At 37.6% G+C, this 27,421-nt stretch overlaps 1 protein-coding gene across 6 annotated transcripts in view; it reads left to right on the forward strand.

Annotated features, from left to right (window-relative positions):
* The window catches only part of LOC149210822 (putative ADP-ribosylation factor GTPase-activating protein AGD8), a 299,814-nt gene that overhangs the window by 227,353 nt on the left and 45,040 nt on the right, over positions 1 to 27,421 (forward strand). For 3 of the 6 annotated variants that reach the window (XM_089396802.1, XM_089396801.1, XM_089396803.1), the window contains one exon: positions 3,571 to 3,681. In XM_089396802.1, the coding sequence (XP_089252928.1) occupies positions 3,571 to 3,681 (111 nt within the window). Of the gene's footprint in view, positions 1 to 3,570; positions 3,682 to 5,649; positions 5,740 to 27,421 lie in introns of all 6 variants that reach the window. The other 3 variants (XR_016252963.1, XM_089396805.1, XM_089396804.1) reach the window with 3 other exon arrangements.

The raw sequence follows: 27,421 nt of genomic DNA on the forward strand, positions 1-27,421 counted from the left end.
GAGTACAAAGAAACAGAGAAGGCAGAGATTCTGTCAAGAGAGCAGCGCAACAGCCAAGGAGGGCAGCGTAGAGCTAGCAAGGGCTCACGCAGGGCCACGCAGAGGCAGCCAAGTGCCGTGCAGAGCACCAGAGGGGCTAGCGTAGCTGACGTAGGGCCTCCTAGGGCTAACGCAGGCCAAGATAGGCTGACATTGGGCCAACGCCAAGCTAGGAGAGGCTGGCGCATTTCAGATTGGGCAAATGTTGGGGTTTCTGAGGCAAATTGGTGCTGAGTAGCTGCGAGAAGGATTATCTAGGGTTTCAACCAATAGATTTGTCAGAAACTGAGAGGTATTACTGCCAAGGAAATTCTCTGTTGGGTAGGTCAGTTTCGGCACCCAGATTGTACTATGATATTGCTTAATAAGAAAACCCTCAGATAGCTGCATCAGTTTTCCTGCACTGGGTTTTTTCTGGGGACATTAGTCAAAAAATAATGGTGTCATATGGTGTGGTTGTTCTTGTTTCTTTTAGTTGCTGATCTGTAATATGTTGAGCATGCACTAGTGTTTATTTTTAGTATTTACATTGTGAATAACTTGTTAAGGAAAATAACGAGTAGGTAGGAATAAATCAGATAAAGTGCATGGAGGGTTTATAAATAAGTAAACTTAGAAACTCCAAGAGGCGTTACGTCCATTTACTAACACCTGTAGGTTTTGGTGTAATGACAATAGTGATTCCAACAATTTTGAAGAATAGGCCCTCTCAAGTCATGTTAGTTGGGGTCCTTGTACCTTGGGCCAAGAATAGCAACAACATCAAACATAGATTGGTAGAAGGAGTTGTTCTTGCCAATGCTGAAAGGAATGTCACTCTAGAGAAAACATCTATCCACAAGCATGTTAGCTTTTTGCATCTTCTTTGGTTTAACCATTGACTTGATAGAAGGTTGCACACCACGTGTGGTCCTAGGAACAAAAAGAATGAAGTTTGTGAGAGCATTATGGAAGATGAGGTCAAAGAAACACTATCACTTCTTCCCCCCTTCTCCAGGTCTTGCAACTTCTTCGTTTCTAAGCTCAGATCTGTGTTGCTAACATCTCAGTTTTATTGCAAAAAATGTTGAAATCACGATTTTTTGGCTTAGTCAATGTTTGTCGAGTTTTACCAATATTTTGGTGGTATCTTAATTTTGTCTATGTTTGCCAACTTTCACAGATATTGTTTTAGTTTTTACAATATTTTGCTTTTTTGGATCCTTGCCGATTTTATCCTGATGCTGATATTTGCAACATTGGCTCAGATCTCACAGCTTCGCTATTATTTATGTGTATACCCATTTCTACAAGTGTTTTATTTGCAATGTGAAAGAATTATGGGCTTGCATTTGGGCATATACCCAGTTAATGTCCCCAAATTTGTGCAAGGTGGTACTTCAACCATTGGTGATTCCCCTCATATTGTTTCTACACAACTTGTGATCCATCCTTTGTTTATTAACCCACTGTCCTGTTGAAATATGTAACTAGGTTTGGTCTTCCTAAATATGAAATGTACTCTTGATTCTTGTATATTGTAAAAAGAAAGAAAAAATATTATTGTTATTTTTGTAGCATAGGTTTCATGCTCAAGGTCATTTTATTTAGAGGTAAAACACCCATTGAGTGCTTCTAGGGTTTTTCATAGAATCAAGAAGTCAATAGAGTCATTGTCATATGAAGAAGACCTGTTTGGGTATATTGTAGCAAATCAAAAGAATTTATTTGAGTCAAAATAGTGTCAAATGACCTTCCAAGATCAAGTCGGCCTACAAGAGATCAAGTCGGCCTCAAGAAGACAATTCGTACCCATAGAAATCCTATATATAAGAAGGAACTCGACCTCATTTGGACATACAACAAGCAAGTTTGATCTCCTCAAGAAAGCAGCTAAAAAAAAGATTAGAATTAAAGATAAGAAGAAGAAGAGCAATATCGAAGTTTTTGACCTCTCTCTCTCTGTTGTGTTAGGGTTTCTAAAGTTGCTGGGCATGACGTAATTTTGAAGCTGTGGAGCTGCATCTAGGTCGAAGTTTTGAAGCTACAACAAGGTCAAAGCTGTGAATTTGTTAGGTTGAAGTTGCTAAAGCTACTAGGTCGAAGTTGTAGAAATTGTTGCCGGGGGTCGAAGTTTGTTGCTGGAAGCTATGTAGGGAAAGCTCATCAAGAAGGAAGGTTGACTTGGTCTTGGAGGGGTCTTAGGTCTTTGAATTCATCATTTGAAGATTCTATAAGAAAAGAAGAATTCTTGTGGTTTTCTTCTCAATAGGAGAAATTTTGGCTCTGGATAGCAGCTTACATTTTGTGTCCTCTTGTCTCATTGATCTTCATAGTTTGGTAGCTGTTTGATGATAAGAACACTAATAATAATAAAGTGAAAGAAGTTCATCAAGTTAAGTAAAAATACATCACAAGCAGCTATCAAAGTAAGAGAAATCACCTAATCTAGCTGCCCTAGGTTTCTCAACATGTATCCCCATCCTTACTATGCTCACCATATTCCCACATAGGATCCAAATTTTTAGGCATTTTCAGTTTTTCAAAGTTAAAAATTTAGAATCCAAATAGTAATGGTTAAATCTAAGGAACTTTTTTTTTGTAAAAAAAATTAAAATCAACATTTAAGAATCACAATAGAAAAAAATTGCGTAAAAATAAGCAAATGTAGTTTATACATAAATGGTAGATCTCCCACAGTCTACGAAAAATCAACAATAAGGGGGAAAACTGATTGGCATTGCTTATCCTATAAAAAATCTGAAAAACAACAAAATAAGGGGTGGAAATTGTTACACATACCTGCAAATATCACCAACAGCTGATGGGAATCAATCCCCACTCTGCAATAAACTGATGGTGGTGAATAAATATGTTATCTCCCTGGTCCTTGGGTCAAAGAAATTGGTCTCGACTCTCAACCCTGTTTGCTCTCCAAACCCTAAAATCTGTTTCCCAGAAAAAATGAAAATAACCCACATAACAATCACTTTTATGCCAACTTGCCCATAGGCTCAGTGAGATTTTCCATAATCCCGTCATATTATTGCTATATTTAAAATATTATTGTGATATTTTTGCCAATGAAATTTACGGTTTTTTGGGAGAAAATATTGGCCCTCTGAAAATCACAGCAGATATCGCGATGTTGCTGATATTTTCATGATATTGGAAACACTTACAAATATGCTACCCTCCTCTCTTGAATACTTGTGTTTGGACAACAATCTTTCTGTTTGGATTTATCTTTCAAGCACATGGTATTGGTTCATCTCTATTGTAATCATTATGTAAATGCTGTTGTATTTTTCTGCTGAACTGAATTAGGGATTACTGAATATTTAATTGTAGATCCATTATCTTATGATCTTAACATGCCATAACTGGTCATTTGAAATCATCTAATCAAGATGACGACCACAACACACGTTTTCAAGTGGGATTGCAGATAAAATGCATGTCTTGAATGATCAATGGGTGAATGCTGATTTAACAAACTAAATGTTGTATAACTGTATTTTTATTAATGATTTCTTTTTTCTTTTCCTGCAGGGATCTGATTCAATATCAAGTGCTCAGTTTTTTGACCGGGATGAGGTGAACTCCAATGCTTCAACCCTTGATCTTACTGCTAGTGAATTAATATCAAGGATGTCTATGCAGGTACTTGTATTGACAATTTTCTTGAGGCTTATTGATTTTAATATTCTTTAGCAATTGTGTTAGTCCAGACTCCATACTGTGCAATGAATTATGCTAGATTCTCATTTTCATTGCCGAAGATTGTTGATTTTAATATTATTGCACTTTTGATAATCCAAGCCATGCAATTAATTTGCTAGATTCCTGTTTACATTGCTGAAGATTGTTGAGAGTATGCCAAAAGAATCTTGCATATTTGTAGGCAAGTAGTTAGAGAGTATTGTTGGATTGTCTATTCAATTCACGAAGATTTTTTTATCAAAATGCTTTATCACTTAACCAAGCGACTTGCTTTTTATTAAAAGTGTTGAACTTTGAAGCTTTGCTGTCCTACATTCCCTCCACGAAATTGGCATTCTATTTTCTGTTTCGTGCATATATTTTGTTCTCTTTAAATTGAATGAACTTATTGTTCATAATGGCCATTTCCATTCTCCTTGTTTTAGATTTCTTTCCCTTTTGTGGGATATTTTTGATCTTCATTCTTAGAAGTTTGAAACCAAACAACTGCAATGACAAAAAATCATAATATTTGCGAGATAAATGTGTTAGATATTATAATGATGGTTTCATTTAATTAATAATATCATAAAGTTATAAGTAATAAATAACATACATTACAGTTTCCTATTGAGAATAATGAAATCTCTTAATATATATGGCACCATCTAATGCAATGTTTGACACATTGAAGCAATACATCTCTCTTATTCATTCACATTCTGTTGCCTATATCTCATATTCTCTATAGTCTAACATGGTATTCGAGCAATAATATCGAGGGCAACTTCAAAGACCATGTCAAGAGCAATAGTATTGAGGGCAACTTCAAAGACGATTTCAAGACAAAGTTTAACACACCCATAAACTTGGAGGACATATAATTGAGGAGAAAATATAGGCAAAGATTGACACACCGATAAGCTTGGAGAAAGAGATAATTGAGGAGAAATTCTTCAAGAGAAATTGTAAGGCAGGAAGATTGGTGGCTCGTATGAAACTGTATGGTGAATAGATTGGTTGAAAATCAAATTTTACAGTAGCTGCAAACACAAAATCGATGGCTTGCACAAAAAGTGGCAACTTCCGTGGAAGTTGTGGTTTCACACAAAATAGGAGATCGTACAAAAATCAGTAGCTTGTATGATGATGAAACCTGCGCACAAAATAAGGCCGTAGTCTAGCTAGGCATCGTTTCTTCCCGGAAAACAATGGAAATTCCAGCATGATTTTGATAAAAAACGGTGGAAATTTTTGGAAATCTGGTTTACAGCTGTCAAGCTTCAAGATTTTGGGTACCTTGGGGGTTTTTGATGGTGCTGAATCCATTTCCACCATCAAAAACATGAACCGAGCACTCCTACTATGATATTTTTTTTGAAAAAAAGGCTAGATTCCAATGATTTTTGGCCGTTTGGGCGAAATTGATGCCTCAGTAGACAACACAACAATTTTGGCCGTATGGACGAAATTGACGCCTTGGTAGACAATGCAGAAATAGGTGGCTTGTACAAAAATTGGCCACTTGCACAGTGGCAGCAGCTACACACAATTCATACGATGGTTCAGTACGAAGAATCACATGGTGGGGTTGCTGAATACGATAGTGACTAATAAAATTTCATGGCTAGAGAATCATATAGCACAGTGGTTCAACATTGGTTGAAGTGTATGACAGAATGGTTCTCAGGATTGTACGACTCAACATTTGCAAAAAAATGGAGTAATAAAGGCTATTTATTTGAGTTATAAGTATTTTTTGAGTTAGAAAAAAAATGGCCAATATTAATAACTTTATAATGAAAAGAATATGGCCAATATTAATAACTTTATAATGTCAGTATCTGATGAGTTAAATGGTAAATTTTTCTTGATTGGAAAAAATGGAGCAAATTTTGTCTTACCATGATCTCTGGAAAATTGTTACAGGTCCAACTCCAAAACCCGAACCTATGACCAATGACTATAAGAAGAAAAACAATGATGCATTACTTCTTCTTACCTTTGCCTTTGATGATGGTATTCTTCCTCACATTCATGGTATTATCATTGCTTTTGGGGTTTGGACAAAATTGAGGGATTTTATATGAAACTTGGAATGCATTTCAAATTTTATTATTGAGAAACAAGTTAGTTTGAAGATGGTAGCATCAAATTCTATTACAGAGTATGTTCAGAAATTACAAGAACTAGAAAATTAATTATCAATGATTGACTCGGATACTAACAGTATTTATCACCATTTTAAAGATAAAGAATTTATCACCGTTATGTATAATAGCTTACCTGATTGTTAAACTTCTAATTCTAGATCTAATTTATTATTCCTAGTAACTTTATAACCTAGACATTTAAATTTGCACTTACTAAAGGAAAGCACAATGGAATTATAACTCTTAAATTTACAGCGGAAGCAAACACAGGAAATAATTCTCGCGCAGAAATTAACCCTCCATTTGAACTTCACTTTTATTACTTAGAATAGAGAGGGCTTCCTAATTGGGGAAATGCCCCTATTGAAAAATACAATATACAACAATTACAAAGATTTTCAGGGTACCTATACCAGCTGTACGACCCTCCAAATTTCCTCTGAAAAACCCCAAGGACCTGTTGTTTGCTTCAGACTGCAACCTTCCTGCAATCATTTGGCCAATATGGATTCCTGTACACTTGGGAACTTGTACTGGATGTACAACCCTCCTCACATGGCATGTGTGAGATTTTTAGACAAATATGGCCTCACATGTGTTGCTGCTCCTTGCCGATCTGCTAAACTTGTTGTACGGTCCTACTAGGAATGATCTCTTGCTATTGAAATCTCCCCTAAGTTGCACGAAACGGGGAAACGCGGAAGCGAAACGGAACGGGGAAGCGAAACGAAACGCGACCTCCCCAAATTTTGGAAACGGGGAAACGCGAATATATATAATAATATATATATATATATTAAAAATATTTAAAAATTATTATTATATATATGTGCAATCATAAAGCATGAATGATACATTTACTTACATAAACATTTAAACATTAAGATTAAATTTACATCACATTTACTACCTGGAAACCCTAAAAAAAATTAAAAACAAAAAAAAAAAAAATAAGTGTTTTTTTTGGGGAAACCTGGCACGTATGGCCTGGAAACGCGTTTCCGGCCGTACGGTACGCGGAAACGCGTTTCCGTTTCGTTTCCGTACGGAAACGGACCCTGTACCTGCGTTTCCTGCAACTTAGAATCTCCCTTGATATTCTCCTCCCCTGGCCTTGACCTCTAGATGAAAGTCCTTCACTTTTTGCTGAGATCTGCAAATGTGAAAATTCTCTTCTAAAATACGTGTCTTCTTCTCTCCTTAGGTTGTGTTTTATAATTCTTCATTGATCTAAATCCTAACCATAATCTCTAAATTGATTGTTAGTTGAGATTAGATCTTGAGATCAATGGCTGAGATTAAATCTAAGTTACTAATGTAATTAAATTACATTTCCTTAGATTTTCCTTACTCATAGCCAAAATTAATTAATTATCTTAATTAATGTGCTTTTCCTTTGTTAGACTTGGGAAAAATAATAAAGAATAACTTAATAAATTAAGCAACTTTCCTAAGTGAGACTTTGGATAGATGATGCATACTTGACACCTAGCCTATGCATAAGCATTTGTCCACTGCTAAACTTCAACATTTTCTCTTAGCAAGGAAGGTATTTTGCACCATGTGAAAATTATATCATTGCACCAACTGATTTACTTTTCCTACTTATTTCACCATAAGTTATACATGAAATTACTTCAATAAACATTAAAATAAATACTGCTGCAGATATCACACCGTAATATAGAAACAAACATATGTATGCTTCTGCCCACAGGAATTTTGGCATATCTTGATCATACAGCATGGACCTAGCTACTTTTGCAATAACCTGTTTTTCCTTTTTGCCACCCCATTCTGCTCTGGATTGTAGGGAGCTATCCACTTTCTTTTGATGCCCTCTTTAGCGCAATAATTAATAAAGTTCTTATCGACATACTCTCCACCATTATCTTAGCGCAAGACTTTTATTTTCTTCCAAGTCAGATTCTCCACCAAAGCCTTGAACTCCTTGAATCGACATAAAACCTCATCCTTGGCTTTTAGAAAATAAATCCAAGTTTTCCTTTAGTGGTCATCAATGAAGGTAAGGAAATACTCGGCACCGCTGAGAGCTTTGACAGACATATGTCCGTAGATATCTAAGTTTATCAATCCTAGTACACTCTTGGCCCTGTGTTTGCTCCTAGAAAATGCTGCCTTGGCATACTTTCCTAGAGCGCATCCCCTGCATACATCATCTCGTTCCGTACTCAGATCCGGAACACATGTTATAGTGCTCTTGAGAATTCTCAGAGCTCCATGGTGTAAGTGACCCCTCCTTCTGTGCGATAGTTCGTTCAAGTCCTTGTCCCCATGACTGCCTATTAATGCCATTGGTGATTCTAGTTGCAACCTATACAACCGATTACTTTTGATCCCAATCTGCACTTTCTTTTTCCAGCTCGAGTGTTTAACGTATACCTTTTCCTTGATGAAGTAGATGTCATAGCCCTTGCCTTGTAGTTGTGACACGGAAAGTGAGTTCATCCCCAATCTTGGTACATGCAACACATTTGTGGCACGGAACCACTCTCCTGATTTTGTTTGAAAAACTATGGTACCCATTCCTACTGGAGTACACTTTGCCTTGTTCCCCATGGTGGTCTGAAAGTTCATCTTCTCTTCTCGATATTTTGAGAAACACTCCCTGATTCCCGTCATATGCCACGAGGCTCCATTGTTTATATACCATACTTCTGATGATTCAACACTAGTCATGCACGCCACTTCTTCTTCTAGCCTGGAAGCCAACATAGTGAAATCAAAATCTCTTTCTCTTGTGCAATCTTCTGAAAATCTGTGTGAGTTCCTTGAGGTGGATGCCTCTGCATCGTGGTCTCGACCCATAACTGATTTTCCCTTTTTGTCTGTAATTACTTGCTTTGATACCATGTGAAAATTCTATTACTGCAACCACTGATTTACTTTTCCTACTTATTTCACCACAAGTTATTCATGAAATTACTTCAATAAATAAATATTAAAATAAATACCGCTGCAGATATCACACTGTAATATAGAAACAAACATATGTAGAAGAATCAACACATTGACACAGTTATTTTGGACTAATGTTTCCGGAAAAACCCAATGTGGGAAAACTTGTGCAGCAAGGGAGGATTTTATTATTCAGCAATTTCCTAGTACAACAGGGTGCCAAACTAGCTTACCCACAGAGAGACAAATTTTCTAGCACTTCTTCTGAACCCAACATCAACCCTACTGTCCTCTGCGTGACCTGAACCCCTCTATGTTAACCTGTTGAGACTCAGTGCAGCCTCTTTGGCCTTCTGCGTCACTCCTGCAGCCTCTGCGTGGATGACACAGGCCCTGTTGGCTCTGCGCAGTCTCTGCTGCCTATGCGTGGCTTCCTCTGGCCCTGCGTCTGCCTTTTCTGCCTCTGTGCTGATCTTCCGTCTCTCTATTTCATATTTGCTGCCTCTTGACTGCTCTCCAGACCACTGGTTCAATTTCTCAGCTAATCCCGCTCCAGAAATTGAACTGACTGGTCTCTCTCAGTGTGTCCTCCAAGTGACCCTCAAGCCTCCTCTTATACTTTTCTCGTTGACAAATCAACGGCTGAGATTAAGTCCCTAATCAACAACTAAGATTAGATCTGGCTTGATCCATGACTTTTGGACCATTCTAACACAGTTTTATATTAATACACATTAATAGTTTATTTTCCCTATGTTTAGACTTAGGGACTCCATTAAGAATATTAATTATTTTAATATCTCCCAAACTGTTTAGAATCTTCCCAAACCCTTTTTGGGTATTGTAGATCTCATGTGCTTTAGCCTCTCCACCAATTTTCGTGGCTAGAGCACATTCGATGCTACCCCAAATCAACACACCACTCCTACCTTATCTTTATAGAAGATGAACTTCCCTTTTACTATGCTCTTGGTCAAATTATTAACAACCTACTCATCTATGGAGATATATTGAAGTTTCACTGCTCCTCTATGGACCCTGTCTTTGATGAAGTGATATTTTATTTCAACATGCTTGGACTTATCACAGTGGTCCCCAACTCCTGACCTAATAATCTCGTGAGCAACTTGTGAATCCAATTGGCCTCACAACATGCCAAACTCGATTCCATATGCTTTGCCTCTGCTGAAGTAAGTGCCACGAAGCTTGCTTCCTGCTAAACCATGAAATCACTGCTAATTGCAAGTTGAAGCAACACCTTGAGGTGCTTTTCTTATCCATTGCACTCCCAACCCATTTTGAGTCTGTATATGCCTACAACCTCACTCCATCACTCTTGACATATCTCAGTCCGTACTCCACTAAACCACACAAGTACCTGAGCACATGCTTTGCTATGATCCAATTCATGTGCCTCTGATCCCGAATGAACTAGTTCAGGGTGTTAACAACAAAGTACATATCCAGCTTAGTGTCAGCTAGATGTTGAAAACGTAGTGAGTGAAGGTCGTTTGTCTTGTGCCTTGGCCAATGAAGACCTCAAGTTTGTCTTTCTCTTAGCATGAGTGCGAGTTCATGAGATAGACTTCAGTTACGATGAGTTTTTTTCCATTTTACTGGAATGATCATCAAGATTGTATGCATAGTGTTAGAGCTTTAGTTATGTGGAGTCTTCTTCAGTTTGACTACAGGATGAGGTGGCAGTTACAAGCTCAGTTAGAATGAGTTGAGCCTTTAGTGTTGACTGAAGAGAGGACGAGTTAAGAATCCAATGGTGATTGGAGAGAGAACCAATTGAACTCTCAGTTAACTCACATTCACAAATTGAACTTCTAAACTAAACTGGGCTTTCTTATATGCTTGACTTCTATCAATAAAGAGGAGGACGAAGACACAAGATCAATCATTCTTATGAGATCATTGTTTGTGTGTGTGTGTGTGCAGAATTGAGGAGCTTGTGTGTTAGAAAATAGGAGGCCACAAGTGCGCAAGGAAATAGGAGATTTGTGCTAGGAAATAGGAGCTCAATTGTGTGCTAGGAAATAGGAGGAAGTGCACAAGGAAATAGGGCCTCCAATGCGCAAGGTAATAGGATCAAGGATCACAGATTCTTAGGGCAAGTCCAAACTATTCAGAGGGAGAACAAGTGTGTTCTTAGAGACAGATTTCTAGCTGCAGAAGGCAACGTGAATTGTAATATATCCAATTGTTCAGGAACAATCAATAAAATACTACAACAAAGAAAGCAGGGTTTCCCTTTCCTGGGTAAACAAGCATGTCAATTTGTGTGCATTATGTTTTTATCTCTCGATTATTTTTTGCTGCTTATAAATTGTTAAGAAACTCTGCATCTTGGTGAAAGTAAATTTGGTTTTAGTTTTTAGTTGTAGAGTTCCAAGGAAAATTAACACTAGATACATGAAGGAAGCAATCAATTGCCTATACAACATGGGATCCACCAACTTTGAATTAGAAGCACTCAACTTCTTTAGATTGGTGATCATAGGTGTAGTTATTGGCCTACAGTTCGTTGGAAATCGAGAGGTTTTTCAATTTTATCTTAGATTTCCATTACATGATAATTACTTGTGAATTTGTCAACATTATTATTATTATGTTTTCTTTCTTCATCAAGCAATTACCATAAAACATGAAGATCACAGAAGACAATAGAACACAAGATATAGGCTCCAAGCCAGGGCAAAACCCCTCCAAGGGGAAAACCCAAAAAATCTCTTCTTATAGAATTAGATCAAATGAGATATCCAAGACCCATAACCACAAAAATTTCCACCTCTAGATGCCAAGTCAAATCATTCTTCCTTCCAGCAAATTCACTAGCAAGAAACCAACAACAAGAGATGTACCAAGGCAAATCTTCTTCCAGACTTCGACCTTCCTCATCTTCTCCATCTTATCTGCAATATTTTAGACCAAAACCATCCAAGTGTGTGTCCAAATGAGCTCCATCTACCCTCTATTTATATAGATTAGAGGGGGTCCCAATAGACACGTCCATAGGGGCAGACCCCACTTGGCATCTAGAGGGGTTTCTGTCCCAAATTTTACATCTAAAAATTTCTTTTTACTTTACAATAGGTCCAATAAGGGACTTTGTTTTAAAATTGGCAACTAGGGTCAAACTCCACCTTGGGACAACTCATTTGATAGAGATGATGATTGCATTAAATTCCTCTTTTCGAGAGGACCAAAATTGATATAAAGATCATCCAATTTGGACAAGAAGTGTGTTTTTGAATTTATGCCACATATGGGCAAATTGTTTAGGTCGGCCACATTATCATATAGGCTCATGAAGCCCAATCGACGTGACTCTTCATCCTCAATGGCTTGTATTTATACAAGTGCCCTCTCACCTCATTTGGCATCATCATCACACACATTTCTTCTCTCTCCTTCTCTCATTGGTTCATACAACTATTGGGCAGATCTTCTCTCTCTCACATGTGTGGCAGAAGGACGAATTTTTTGGGCAAATTGCAGGGCCGAATTTCAGGACTATTGTAGGAGTTTGACCATCGTTAACCAAGCACTTTGACTCATCCTTTGATTGCGATTTTTGTGGGAAAATTTCATTTTTGGCAGGCAGTATTGTTTGGCACAGGAATCGAGAATTTTTGGGCACTTTGATCGTAGGGTTGATTGTAGGGTTGACGACAGACCTGACTACAGAGTTGACCAAGTTTGACTGCAGTTTTCAGGGCCGTTTTTGGCTGACTTTGACCACCTTATTAGGCCAAGTTTGACTTGGTATGATCGTGCTCCAAAATGTAATATTTGCTGCTGCATTGACCATATTTGACTTTTTGGTTAGGGCTGAATTTGACTGTAGATTTGACAAGGCTGTTTTTACTGTGATTTGTCAAGTCAAATTTTCACTTTTGTACTTTCTCTGCTAAACATTTGATATAATAATAAGAAGAATTGATCAAAGTGTTTTCCCCACATTAGGGTTTTTCCCTAGCATCCACCAAATCTGGTGTCCTCTTGTCTTGGCTTGTCTTTTGCATTTTGTTTCATGTTCTATCTACTTTTACTGTCAATGTGATTAATGTGTTTGCTATTGAAAATTAAATTGGAAATTGTCATTGGGCTGCTTAAGGATCATTGAAGTAATTGTGTTAACAATAGAACATAACATTGTTAATTAAAATTAACATGGTATTAGAGCTCAGGTGAAGACGAAGCCCACATAAGAGAGAGAAAAACAATCACTAAGGGAGAGCTGTTAGACAAGATTATTGGACTAACTTCAATGTCTACTACATCTTAGTTCAAATATGAGGAGAAGCTCAAGGACAAATTTGATTATCATGCATGGAAGATGACTTTGGATTTGACTTTAGAAGAGCATGATGCCATGGACTATGTGTAAGGAAGAGTGGTAAAGCCTCCTTCAAATGCACCCGCTGCAACAAAGACAAAGTACAAGAAAGGTGAGGTCAAAGCTAAAAGAATTATCATAGACTCCACTCAAACACATTTGGTTGCCCATATTTTTGATTTGGGAACACCCAAGGAGATGTATGATAAGTTGATTGGAATGTTCAAAGTAAACAATGCAAAATCAAATCCTCCTTCTCAAGAATGCGTTGAAGGACATCAAGATGGATAAAGGGGAGTCTATCTAATCCTACTTCATGAGGATCACACAAATCAAGAATAAAATTCTATCCATTGGAGAAGTTATTGCTGATAGGGAGCTCACTCTTATTGCACTTGGAGGTCTTTCAAGAGCACGAGATGTGTTTAACACAACCATTCTCAACAATGACATGATTCCTAGTTTTGATGAATTATTGGCTAGATGCACTCAAGAAGAGACGAGGATGATGGAGAGAGACAAGCCCTTAAATGGAAATGAACTTACTGCCTTCTCTGCTCATGCTAAGAGGAAGAATAATGCTGGTCCAAGGAGAAAGGGTCAAGGGGTCAAGCAGGGATTCAAAGAAGGAAGGAAAGGAAGGTGCTACAATTGTAACTGGTTTGGTCATTATGCTAGAGAATGCCCTCACAAGAAGAATTCTCTAAGGGATGATGACAATAACGACCACAACAATTTTGAAGGCAATGGCAATCAAAGGAACAACAAGTTCAACAATAAAGGAAAGAGGAATGCTCCCGCTGCTCAATATGGAAATTGTTGACCTCCTAAACAGACGAAAAATTCCAGGTATGAGGAAAACAATGTTGTAGAAAAACAAAAGGAATTTTATCTTATTTCCACTCTATCTACTACCTCTCCTTCGGATATTTTGGATCATTGGTTGATTGATAGTGGAGCCTTAAGGCACTTCACTGGGTACAAGGAGGCCCTCCCAAATTTGGTTGAAAATAAGACTAATTTGGAGATCATACTTGGAGAGAATGCCACCTATCCAGTGAAAGGAATAGGTACTATCACTCTTCACTTAAATGAAGGTCAAACCATTCATCTACAAGAAGTATTGTATGTACTCGATTTGAAGAAGAACCTGGTGTATATTTTTGCGATGGAAAATAAAGGCTTCAAAGTAGCATTCATTGATGGAAAGGTATGTGGTTGGCAAAGAAACCCTAAAGATGCATTTACACTTGGATTTAGGGTTGAAGGTCTTTATCAAGTTGGAGGAAGTCCTTTGGGAGCCTTGACTTGTGATACTTCTCTTAAATCTGAATGATGGCACCGAAGATTTACTCACCTTCATTACAAAGCCTAACCTGGGGTAAGAAAGATGGTCACAGGTATGCCCGAGTTCAACATGAATCATGAAGGAGTTTGTCAGGGTTGTGCAATTGGGAAACTTATAAGGGTACCATTCCCTACAAGTGAAAGCCAAACTACTGATGTTCTTCAATTAGTCCTGTTGACCACTACATGTCAATGACCCATAGCAGTACACCCCCTTTTTCGCAAAAGGGATAGCGCTTGATCAATGTGTTCGTTCCATCCAACTATCATCATCAGCCTGACTTCCAATATGTTATGTAAACCCATTCTGCATGTGTATAATGTAAATAATCTCAGTAGACCCGTGTCATGTATGTAATGACCTGGGTAAACCTACCTTTTTAGTGACGATCTCCATTCTAGGAGGTTTTTCGTCTCACCGATTCATTTTTGAATAACTGGCAGAGTTTTTCCCTCCAGTCTTACCCCAAAGCTGAAATGGATTTTGTCGCTAAGATCTTAGGTGAGTCCTAGTGTTCTAGATCAAATCTATGTAAAAGTAATTTGGGAATAATCCTAACTATTTGGTTAGGTTATTTTATTACAAATTGCTTGGTTTGCTGGATTATATTTGTGTCACAAAAATGGGTAGTTCGTGAGGGTCTATTACAAATGGGTTTTCCACCTTATGATGTAAAGAATATGAAGATCAAGATGTAAAATGTCTCGAGGGTTGAAAAAATAATTTATCCCCTCATAAGTTAATTAATTAAATTTTTTGGCTAAAAACTAATTAAAATCCTAAGCCAAAAATTTAATTAATTCTAGGTTCTAGGTAAATTTAAATTCTCCAAAGGAAAAATTCGTTTGTTTTTAAAAATTAAATTTTAAAAGGTCTCGGGACTAAGGTAAATTAATTATTTTGCTAAATTTTAAACCTTTGATCCTTGGGGGTTAAGTCAAATTCTAAATTTTGGGGAAATTAACTCAATTTTTTTTTTTTTTGAGTTAATTAAAATGCATTTAATTAAAAAATTCGAATTTCCTCAAGAATTAAATATTTCGATGGATGAGATTTTTTTTTTTTAATTTTCATCAACGGTAGAGATTGCTTTGACGAGGATCACTTGAACTAGCCATTGAAGGTTTTATCTTTAAATAGGAAGTCATTTGTTAGTGGATCTATCCGACCTTTGAGTCGTGTGCTTAGCAAGAAGCTCTTGTGTAATCTTTTTTCTGGATAATAATGAAAGACTTTTGGGTTAAGTTCTATTGGTGGTACTCTTCATGGGAATATTGTAAGATGTATTGTTTTTCATGCATAATTTTTTCTAAAGCCATTGATGATAGCTTCTAAAGAGTGACTTGAGTACAGGTATCTTGCTCAATCGTTGGGGTTTGAATAATCATCTAAGTTTTGAACGTAATAGCAGGTATCTTTATTTGTTTGAGTTTTATTATTATTTTCTCGCTCTATTTTTAATGGTTGGATCGAGTTTTGCAAGGAAATCTTGATTTTATATCCTCAGGTGTTAGGGGAAGTTTTTAGTTGGACCAGCCAACTCTCGATCTGTGTTCCCTGAAGAGTCCAACTAAATTAGCTCCAGGGTTATCATAAGATTTTTTTTGGTGATGCACGAAGGGTTTCGAGTTAGCACCTCCTTTAAAATTTAAAAATTTAATATTTGGTTCGACATAATGATACATTTGGCTGATTAGAGCCTGCAGTTTGTAAATTTTGTAATTATTTTTCTAATCTGGGTTTTTATGGGTTTTAGTTTTGATCATTGTATATATCGTTTGAGTGTTTTCTTGTTGTTGTGCAGCTACAGATATGAGGAGGAAATTTGTGTGGAGTCTAGATTTAGGCCCTAGAGGGTAAGATTTGGATCTTTGGGGGTTTATCAACATAATTTTCCAGGGATATTATTCATTTTTTTTGTAGCCCAAGGGTTCCAAAATTTTAAATCAGGACATTTTTATAAGGGTTTCAAGGAAATCTGCTACAAAAGTATATTGGAAATTTTTTAAAGGGTTTTCTGGCTACCATTTTTTGCTGAGTTTTTTCCTCCCTGGAAAAAATCATTTTTATTTTAGAAACCCTATCCTCTTTCTGCCTGTGTTTGTTTGCATCTCAGATCTGCATCCTATCTTTGCTACAGATTTTGAAATCTCTCCCTTTGTTGCCTAGATTTTCTCCCACAAAATCACAACTCCCTTACCCCTCTATTCTGCGCTCCCTGCTCTCTTCATTGATCTGCAACTCCAACCCTTCTCCATGGCTTCGTCATTTCCGTCATCGTGTTTCTCTGCGTGTCATCCCCTCTGCCATCGAAAATGCGTCCCTCTCCAAGACACTCGTTTCCTCCTTTTTGCCTGCAAAAATGCCTACATGCGGATCCTTCTCCTCTTAACCCAACTTGGTAACCTGCAAACAAACTTGCGGCTCCACAACCTGTGTACTGTCGTCCGTGGCTTCTTCCTTGTCGTTTCTTCTCCGTCCCTACAAGACCTGTCCACCGCACTCCCTTTGCATCGCTACCTCAACTCCCTACCCTCGACTCTTGCTGCTTCCTCTCATCTCGTGGCTCTCTCCATCGCAACCTTCTCTTCACGTAGCTCCTCACCCATATCCTGCCTGCACAAATCAACACAACATTCGACTTTTTCATTCATTTTTTTAAAATTTATTTCCAAAGTTATTATGCGTAGGGTTTAGTTCTTTTCCCATTTGATTTTTTTTTTTTTCTTTTATATATTTGATTTTTATTTGTTTTGTTTTTGTTTTACATCTTTTTATTTTTATTTATCATTTAAAGTTGTGTTTTGATCTTTTTTTTTTTTTTTTTTTTAAACAACATCAAAATATAAAAATAAAACATTAAAAAATCTAAAAAATTGAAAAATTTAAGAGTCTAAAAAAAAAAAATCTAAAAAAATTTAAAATTTTTTATTTGGTGACTTTGACATTGAATGAATTAAAATCAAAAGTGGACTTTTCGCTTTCACATTTGAAAAATTCTAATTTTTTTGTGGTTTTAAATTTGATTAGTACTTTTGTTTTTATTTTTTCAGTCACATTAAAAATTCATTTACCACATTAAATTAATTGCCTAAGGAATAATTAAATTGTTAATCTAAAGTTCCTTGGTGTTCTTTTGTGGTCGTGATTTCTCTATTGTCAGGGGTAATTAATGTTTTAAAATCATTGACTATTGGAGAATGATAAATTATTCTAGATCTGGGTTATTAATGAAAATCATTTTAAATCTGGAATCATTGCTTAACATTTAAATTTGATAATTCTTTAGAAGATTTAATTGCTAGAATCTCTTGCATTTTAAAGTTTTGAGCATTCAGCGTTAATCATTCATGATCGTCACTATTTGTCACATTTATAAATTGCTTTGTATAACTTGTTTTTATTTAGTCTATGGTTAATTGAATATACAGGCACTGGTCTATAATCATTTCTATCTTGTGGTTTTGTTTTGGTTGTATTAGTGTTTGATCCAGTGTTGTTAAAATCGCGATAAAATCGCGATTTTATCGTAAAAGCGCGATTTTTTCATTTAGCCGATTCAAATCGCGATTTTTATACATAAAAATCGCCACTTTTTTTTATAACGATTTTTATCGAAAAAATCGCGATTTTTTGAAAAAATCGGAAAAAAGCGGGAAAAAATCGTTAAAATCGGGAAAAAATCGTTAAAATCGGGAAAAAATCGGAAAAAAGCGGGAAAAAATCGTTTGGCACAAAAATATTCATTTTTTTTCAATTTTTTTCAATTTTTGTGCCAAACGATTTTTTCCCGCTTTTTTCCGATTTTTTCCCGATTTTAACGATTTTTTCCGCTTTTTTCCCGACGCCGATTAAATCCCGATCGTGATGTGTGCAACACTGGTTTGATCTATTCATCTCAGTTAACCAAGACTCGTTTACATTCGTCAAGTTGTCCATCTTTAAGTCTCCTAGAGTCTGTGTTTCACAGGCTATCCTCATTCATTCACCCCAGGGACTACCCCCCTTGACTTGTCTAGGAGAGAGTCTAGACGGAATAAAGATTAGAGTGACAACCCTTACTCTGAGCATTGTCGCGGTGTGTAGACACTTTGTGCAACAGTAGGTCCATTTTGACTTATTTGGAATGTTGCTCATAACATCATTGGGAGGATACTTATACTATGCAATTTTTGTGGATGACTTCTCTCGCAAAACATGGATCTATTTCTTGAAGAAGAAGGATGAAGTGTTCAAATGGTTCTGTTCTTTCAAAACCTTGGTGTAAAATCAAACAAGGAAGAAGATCAAAATATTGAGGACTGACAATAGAACCGAATATGAATCAAATGAATTCAATGACTTTTGCAGAGAGGTTAGCATTAAGAGGGAGACAACCGTTCCATACACTCTTGAACAAAATGGAGTTGCTGAAAGAAAGAATTGAACAATCATGGAAGTTGCCCGTGCCATGCTCCATGATTAAGGTTTACCGAAGTTCTTATGGGGAGAAGCTGCAAACACTGCTGTATATGTTCCAAATAATAACCCGCATCAAGCATTGGATTTCAAGACACCTGTTAAACACATGGAATGTGGACAACCAAATAAGATAAAGCGTGAATGACTTTACTATTAACAATGATACACATTTATAATACATTGATATGACTGTTGGATTCATATTCCAACTTCTCTTGGACTCCCTTTGACTGTTCAACTCCCACACCTTAACCCTTAGTGGATTAGGTATCCAACATTCCCCCCTAACTCGAAGGGGTATATCCGAGTCCAAGAAGAGAGCTATAATACAAAACACAATAAATCATGACAACAATACGCTGAATGTGCTCTCTAAAATGATGGCATAAGGTGGGAGAACTCAAGGTCTCAACCGACGATGGTTTAAGGATTACCACCAACATTGGAACCCTTAGTTTTAGTTCTCGGAACTTTTCCAAAGTTGTTACGGAGGTGAAGTCTTTTGCTAGAGGAAGTGCTCCTTAATGCTTTGAAAAGGGAGACCTTCAACCTGGAAAAGGGAGGTCTACAACTTGCGGTGGTTTAAGGATGACCACTAACTCTGGAATGCTTAATGCAATTCTTGGAACTCTTCCAGTACTTGCAAGAAATTGAAGTTTTTTGCTAGAGGAAGTGTCTCCAATTCTTTGAAGAGGGAGAAGTTCAACCTAAAAAGGAAGGTCTCAACCCTGCATAAATGGTTTAATGCTCACCACCAACCAAAGGCATGCTCAGGGGCATCTCTGTCTCTGGCTACAACTCTGAATCTGGCATGGCAAGTTGTGGCTCAGGCTCGCTTGAACTTCTGTGTCTTTGGCTACATCTTTGAATTAGGTAGCAGGTTCAGGTTGTGGTTCATGCTCGCTTGATGTGGCTTTGAAACTTGTAGATGATCATTGCTTTCCCTCTTGTCAGATACAAGGTGAGATGATGAATGGCAAATTGTGGCTCAGGCTTGCTTGAACTTATATTTTTTAGCTGCGAATTAGGCATCAGGTTCAGGTTGTGGTTCATGCTCGCTTGATGTGGCTTTGAAACTTGTAGATGACCATCACTTCCCCTCATGTTAGATACAAGGTGAGATGATGGAGAAAACCCAATTGCAAAACTTTTCAACTTTAAAACAAATGCTGACATACGACTGAAATATCTTCTTGGTTGTTGAAGCCCATTGCTAAGAAGTGATCCATCCAAGGTGAATCTTTTTTCTTGCGGGAGGCTTGTTTTTGAAGCCGCTGTTTGAAGAATGAGTGGTTTTATGACAGTGCTCACATGGATGAAGATAAAAACAATGATCTTTCATATGGCCAACTCGGTCACAATGTTGGCATTTGCAAGTCTGTTGTTGTGGAGAAGAAATAGGTGAATACGAATGGTCATGAAGAAATCTAGCACTCTGAAATTGGATTGGCTTGGAATAGTTTAGAATATGAAAGGACACATCCTTGTCATATCCAAGACCAGTTCTGTTTCTATTATTGACAATCTATTCCCGAGGTTTGATAATTGACTTGGGAAGTGCAACCTGAAACTCTGCATCTTTTTGCACATCTGCTCCTAAAATGGGTACTACATCTGCCATTTCTTGTTGCAGATGGGAGTCTATCTCAATTTTCTGAACAAAAATTGGTTAGAATGATGTCTATGCTGTTTAGTTCATCTTGTTGAAGTTGTGATTAGAGCTGCAAGAAACCTATTTTTTGTTGTGCATTTTGCAAACAAGCTCTAATATCGGTGAGAGTTTCCTTACTGATTTTTACCATCCCATCAACACTGAAATGTATCAGAGTATTCAACAACTCTAATGCATTATCAAACTTACACTTTCTTCATTATCAAACTTACACTTTAAAGAAACTGATCACAACTATTAACCAATGATGAAGAAGCAAGAATCACTCACAATTGAATGTCACTACAATATCCTCTATAAATGTGCACCAAATAACCAGTGTGCAATAGCTCTATTCAATGTACATACCAGGACTTCAATGCATTGACTTAATCCTCGAACCAGCAAGCAACAATAATTGTATGTAATGCCATTCACAATCCACTACTTATGCATAACAATTCACTCTTGACTAGCGTATAAAATAAATATTACTCTACAACAGATATAACCAACATACACCTCACATTAGGAAAGTATTTATCAATTTCTTGACTACTCGAGAATTTGTGGGTACTCATCAATTTTCCTTGCTTAAAAATAATCCCTCGCTATAATTAGCCATATATTAAGAGGCACTTGCTTTGCTTTGAGGATCGAAAGGAACTCTATACTCTTCAAAATTCTTCTCTCCAACAACTTCTCGTGACATGCAAATCCTTCAAATAATCAATTATGACTTTAAAGGTGACTTATTTTCTCCAGTCATAAAAGGCCATTTGAGCTGATTCTAATTTTGTTCGAATCCTATTGTTTGACACCAACAATACACATGTACTGATTAAGCTCATTCAGACCATAAATGGAGGCACAAAGACTGCACACACATCGTATACACTGTGCATATTGTCACTGTTCAAACGCAACTACAAATGTAGAGATTGAATGCACTCACTTCACAGAGACTCAATGAGAGATGGTTTGTATTCCTTGACCAACATCCACTAAAATACTTGTAGCATGCACCTGTTTTGAGATGTTGTCTGCAACTTGCTAGGTGAAATTAGGAGATTTTTGTTATTACGTGGTCAAACCACCACTATATTCCTTTACTTTAGGTTCACCACCTCACATATGCAAATTCACATGTTACAAGTGTTTTATCCTTCAATTTCACCAAATAGGTGGCGCCTTCAATGCCAATTCAAAGTATAATTCAAGACGGTTAAGCTTCACAATAGGAGCAAGAGCACGAAAAACCGCTCTACATGTTTGACGTTCAACAAAGTCACTGCTTCATTTATTTTTTTTGTGCTAAGAAAGAATGTATAATACAAACCCCACGTGTTATAATGTACGAATTGCTAGTTAGTGGACTCAAAATCTATCTTGGTGCCACGAAACGACCTACCCAATCCTCCATTCTTTCTTCCTAGTGAAGACAAGAATGATGTGTCTATCTCTCCCTCTCAATTAGGGAGGATATATTGCTTCCAAGTTTTTATCAAGAAAGAAAACTTGTTTCCAGGCTCCCTCTTAGCTAGGGACCTACAACAACTCCTCCTGTGGAGATAATGGGACAACCAACTGCTTGAAGAGCTCCTTCCTTAGATGTCATGAATTTCTTCTTTGTTATGGAGTCTTCATCTTTTGAGACTTTTTCATAGGGCACAGACCATCCATCACTTTCATCAACGAGTCAGTCATGTCATCATTCCTTTCATCAGAAAGCCATCCATTAGTGTACATCTGGCCTTGCTTCATGTCATGCTGCGTTCTTTATGTTCTGTTCTTTGGAAGGATCTTACATTATTCTGCATGGTTCTCTTAGAGGACATTCATAGTTCTTCCCTTTGATGTCCAGCATAAGCTGATCCAGGTATTTGTTCAAAAATAAGAAATGAACACTTAAATCAAAATTACCTTTGTGATGGTCCTTCATCATGACATCTTCTTGATGGCATCAACATTGTAGGTTTTAACCCCATACAGAAATTACCTGCATACGAATTCTAAAACACAGAAAATAAACAATGCAAGATCATAACACATAAAACACATATACATAGAGATTTTCTCCTGGATCTCAAAACCGGGACTACCAGCTTGATTTTTCATTATGTTTCTTTCAATGCTACAATACATATTTATACATGCCGAAGTATCCAATACCATGGACTGAAAACCATCGCGTCCAATACCATGGACTAAAAGCCATTGCGTCCAAAAAACATGTGCGAAAAACATGCACAAAACCATAGGTGGGTCCACCCAACCTAACATAGGGTCCAAAACCAAAATTTTCCGGGGCGCTACCCCGGAGCCCATAAAGTGGGCTTACAGGTGCCCTTCAAACCCCCTGTTAACTATGTGGAAAGAACATAACACAACCCAACATTCTTCCACTTGTTTTCTTTCCACAGGGGGCCACAAGAGAGCTTAGTCATTTTCCCAGCCCTGAAATGCCGATTGTCTCTCTACACCAAGAGTACTTCTCAGAGCTCACAAATTTTGTCAATGCATCTGCAGTATTCTTCAAAGTGTCCACATTTACTAGCAACACCTTTTTGTCTTCTATCATATCCTTCCCAAAGTGATATTGAACATCAATGTGCTTTGTCTTTGAATGATATGCAGGGTTCTTTGCCAAGAAAATTGCACTTTGGTTGTCACAGTCTATCCTTATAGCTTCATGTACTAACCTCATACTTGAGCAAAATCTCTGCGACCAAACTGCTTCCTTGCTTGCATGAGTGGCTACCATGTATTTTGCCTCTGTAGTTGATAGTGCCACTATAGATTGTTTCTTACTCATCCAACTGACTGCACCTCCAAATAGGTTAAGCACATACCCACTTGTAGATCTTCTCTGATCCAGATCTCCAACCTAGTCTGCATCAACAAAGCCACAAATATCCAACACTCTATCCAATCCTGGTCTTCCTTGGTAGCACAGACCATAATCACTAGTGCCACGCAAATACCTGAAAACCCGCTTCACTGCTGTCCAATGCTCCTTTCCTGGTATTGACATAAACCTGCTCAATACTCCCACTGCATGTGCAATGTCTGGTCTAGTACAAACCATTGCATACATCAGGCTATCGACTGCACTTGCATATGGAACATGGGACATGTCCTCTTCCTCTTCTTGTGTCTTAGGACATTGTTCAGCAGATAACCTCACACATACAAGAATAGGAATCTTCACCGGTTTACTATCCTGCATATTAAGCCTCTGCAGTTTTGTCTGAACATACTTCCGCTGGTTTAATCAGAACTTCCTCTTTGCCTGATCTCTTTTAATTTCCATGCCCAAAATATAGTTTGCAGCACCAAGATCTTTCATGTGGAATTTGGAGGACAATTGGGTCTTCAAATCCTAGATAATTTCTTTGTCATTTCCAACCAGCGACATATCATCCACATACAAGACCAGATAAATAACACGGTCACCAATTAACTTAAAATACACATAGTGATCTGCTTTGCTTCTGGTGAAGCCAAGTCCTCGTATAAATGTATCGAATTTCTGATACCACATCCTTGGTGACTGTTTTAACCCATACAGAGACTTCTTTACTTTGCAGACTAGTTCTTTCTTACCCTTCGCTGCAAAGCCTTCAGGTTGATTTATGTAGATTTCTTCTTCCAGATTCCCATGAAGAAATGATGTCTTCACATCCATCTGTTCTATTCAAAATCAAAAGCAACAACAACAGATAAAAGTAATCTAATAGAAGTTACCTTGGCAACATGAGAAAAAATATCACCAAAATCAATTCCTGGCACTTGGGAATAACCTTTTGCTACCAACCGAGCTTTGTATTTCTCCACTTATCTTTCTGCATTTGTTTTCCTTTTGAACACCTATTTGCTGCCAATGGGTTTTCTTCCAGCTGGCAACTCCACCAGATCCCAAGCCTCATTTTTGTGCAAAGATGCCATTTCATCAACCATGGCCTCTTTCCAGAGTTTTCCATCCTCTGAATCTATTGCTTCCTTCACAGTTTTGGGATCATCGTCAGTAATAGATAAAGCAAAATTTGAATAGAAAGTAGATGGACTATACCTTTTTAGGCTGCCTTCTTTCTCGAACTGATTTTCTCACACCCAGAGTTTGTGGCTCTTCATCTTTTGATTCCTCTTTTGTTGTAGAGTCTGATTCTTCCTCCTTAAGCTCAAACTCTATCTTCTCAGGTTCCTTTGGTTGGAATTAATGTTTAATAACATCTTTCACCTCTCTGAACACCACATCTCGGCTGTACACAACTTTCCGTGTGACTGGGTTCCAAAGCTTATAACCCTTTAAACCATCCTTATACTCAATAAAAATGCACTTTTCAGATTTACTATCCAACTTGGTTCGTTTCTCCTTTGGAACATGTACATATGCATCACATTAAATACCCTCAGATGTGAAAGAGAGGGTTTCTTACCAGTGCATACCTCTTGTGAAGTTTTATTCTCCAACGCTGATGAAGGTGACTTGTTGACCAAGTAACATGCAGTATCCACCGCCTCTGCCCAGAATTCCTGTCTTAACATAGCACCACTAAGCATGCTTCTTGCCCTTTCTGTCAACGTCTTATTCATTCTTTCTGCAACTCCATTTTGCTGAGTTGTATATAGAGTAGTCTTTTACCGTGCTATACCACACTTCTTATAGAATTCTTGAAATTTCTTATTGCAAAACTCTCCACCGTTATCTGTCCTCAACACTTATATCTTCTTTTCTGTCTGGTTTTCCACTAGAGCCTTAAATTCTTTAAACCTGTCAAATACTTCAGATTTCTTCTTAAGGAAATATATCCATGTATTCCTTGAGAAGTCATCTATAAATTATACATAGTACCCAGATTTACCCAGTGATGGAACCTTCACAGGTCCAAACACATCACTGTGCACAAGTTCTAATATCTATTTCGCCCTCTTATTACTAGAGGGGAAACTCACCCGATTCTGCTTCCCATATACGTAATTTTCACAGAAATCAAAATCCAGAGAGCTATTACTCATACCATCCACCATACCTTTACCATGAAGTATTCGAAGGCCCTTTTCTCCAATATATCTAAACCTTTGATGCCATAGCATGGTATTCTCTCTAGAGACCACTAGATTTTCTGCTCCACTTTCAGGAACCACAGAACTATTGTACCCATCAATAACAGTGCTACCTTGCAACTTGTACAGAGTTTCAATCCGAACTCCCCACATCAATACCTGTGCTCCCCGAATCATCTTACAAGTATCCTTCTCAAACACATCCAACTTGCTAATAGAAATCAGATTTCTGGCTAATGCAAGAATATGTAGAACAATTTGAAGCGTTCTAACTCTTCCACTTTGCAATTTCAACTTTACTTTTCCGCGACCAATGATTCTAGCCTTTCTTTCATCCCCCAAGAAGACATCACCACCATCATATTTCTCATACTCGCAGAATCACTCTCTATGGGGAGTGAAGTGAAAGGGTGCAGCTGAGTCAATCAACCATGCCTCGTGATCTACATGTGTACTTGAAGAAGCCAAGTACAAATCCCCACCTTCATCTGAGGTGGTTTTCGCCTTTACAGAAGGAGCCTCATCAGATATCTTTCCTTTGTCAGGAGCTTTAGATTTACAGTCCCTTTTGTAGTGCCCTTCCTTTCCACATTTCCAGCACACTACCTTTACAGGTTTTGTTGGAGATTTAGATCTCCTTTTAGATTTAGATCTCCCACTCGATGACTTATTTTTGTTTCTGTTTTGGGTCCGCCCTCGTACAGACAAGGCATCACCATTTTGGCTCTCCATTTTTTTCCGTCTCATCTCCTCCGTCAGCAAGGATGAGACTATTTCATCAAAATGCAAGGCAGTTGCATTGCTACTTATTGCAATAACCAGACTATCCCACAAATCTGGTAGAGAACACAACAAACTGATGCACTTATTTTCATTTGAAATTTTAATATCAACAGATGCTAACTGACTTACCACAGTATTAAATGCATTCAGATGCTCTGTCACTGAGTCTCCATGTTTCATCCTCAGGTTATACAACTTTTTCTGCAGGAACAGTTTATTCACCAGAGACTTAGATTGGTACAAAGTCCCTAACTTGTCCCACAAAGCCTTCGTTGTAGCTTCCCCTAATACATTCAGCGATACTGAATCTGAGACACACAATCGTATTTTGCTCTTTGCCTTCTGATCCAACTTCTGCCATTCTTCATCAGACACTCCTGTTGGTTTAGTACCTGGATCTACCGCGATCCACTGATCTTTATCCACCAACAGATCCTCCATCTTGAGTTTCCACAACTCAAAACTCTAAACATTAAATTTTTTGATCTCTATCTTTCCACTGCTCGCCATCTTCTTTCACCCACCAGAATTGATCTCGCAGATCTCCCATTGAACAGGGTCACCACAGGCCCGAGTGAAACCCCTCAGCAACAAAGGCGTCCCCTTGAAGCCAAAACAACTCTGATACCAAATGTAGGTTTTAACCCCGTACAGAAATTACCTGCATACGAATTCTAAAACACAGAAAATAAACAATGCGAGATCATAACACATAAAACACATATATACAGAGATTTTCCCCTAGATCCCAAAACCGGGACTACCAGCTTGATTTTTCATTATGTTCCTTTCAATGTTACAATACATATTTATACATGCCGAAGCATCCAGTACCATGGACTGAAAACTATCGCGTCCAAATAACATGTGCGAAAATTATGCACAAAACCATAGGTGGGTCCGCCCAACCTAACATAGGGTCCAGAACCAAAATTTTCTGAGGCGCTGACCCGAACCCCATAAATGGGGTTATG

This window comes from Pinus tabuliformis, chromosome 1_2 (genome assembly GCF_031772625.1).
Source record: "Pinus tabuliformis cultivar Carrire ecotype Pingquan chromosome 1_2, CPIR1, whole genome shotgun sequence".
Lineage (NCBI taxonomy): Eukaryota > Viridiplantae > Streptophyta > Pinopsida > Pinales > Pinaceae > Pinus > Pinus tabuliformis.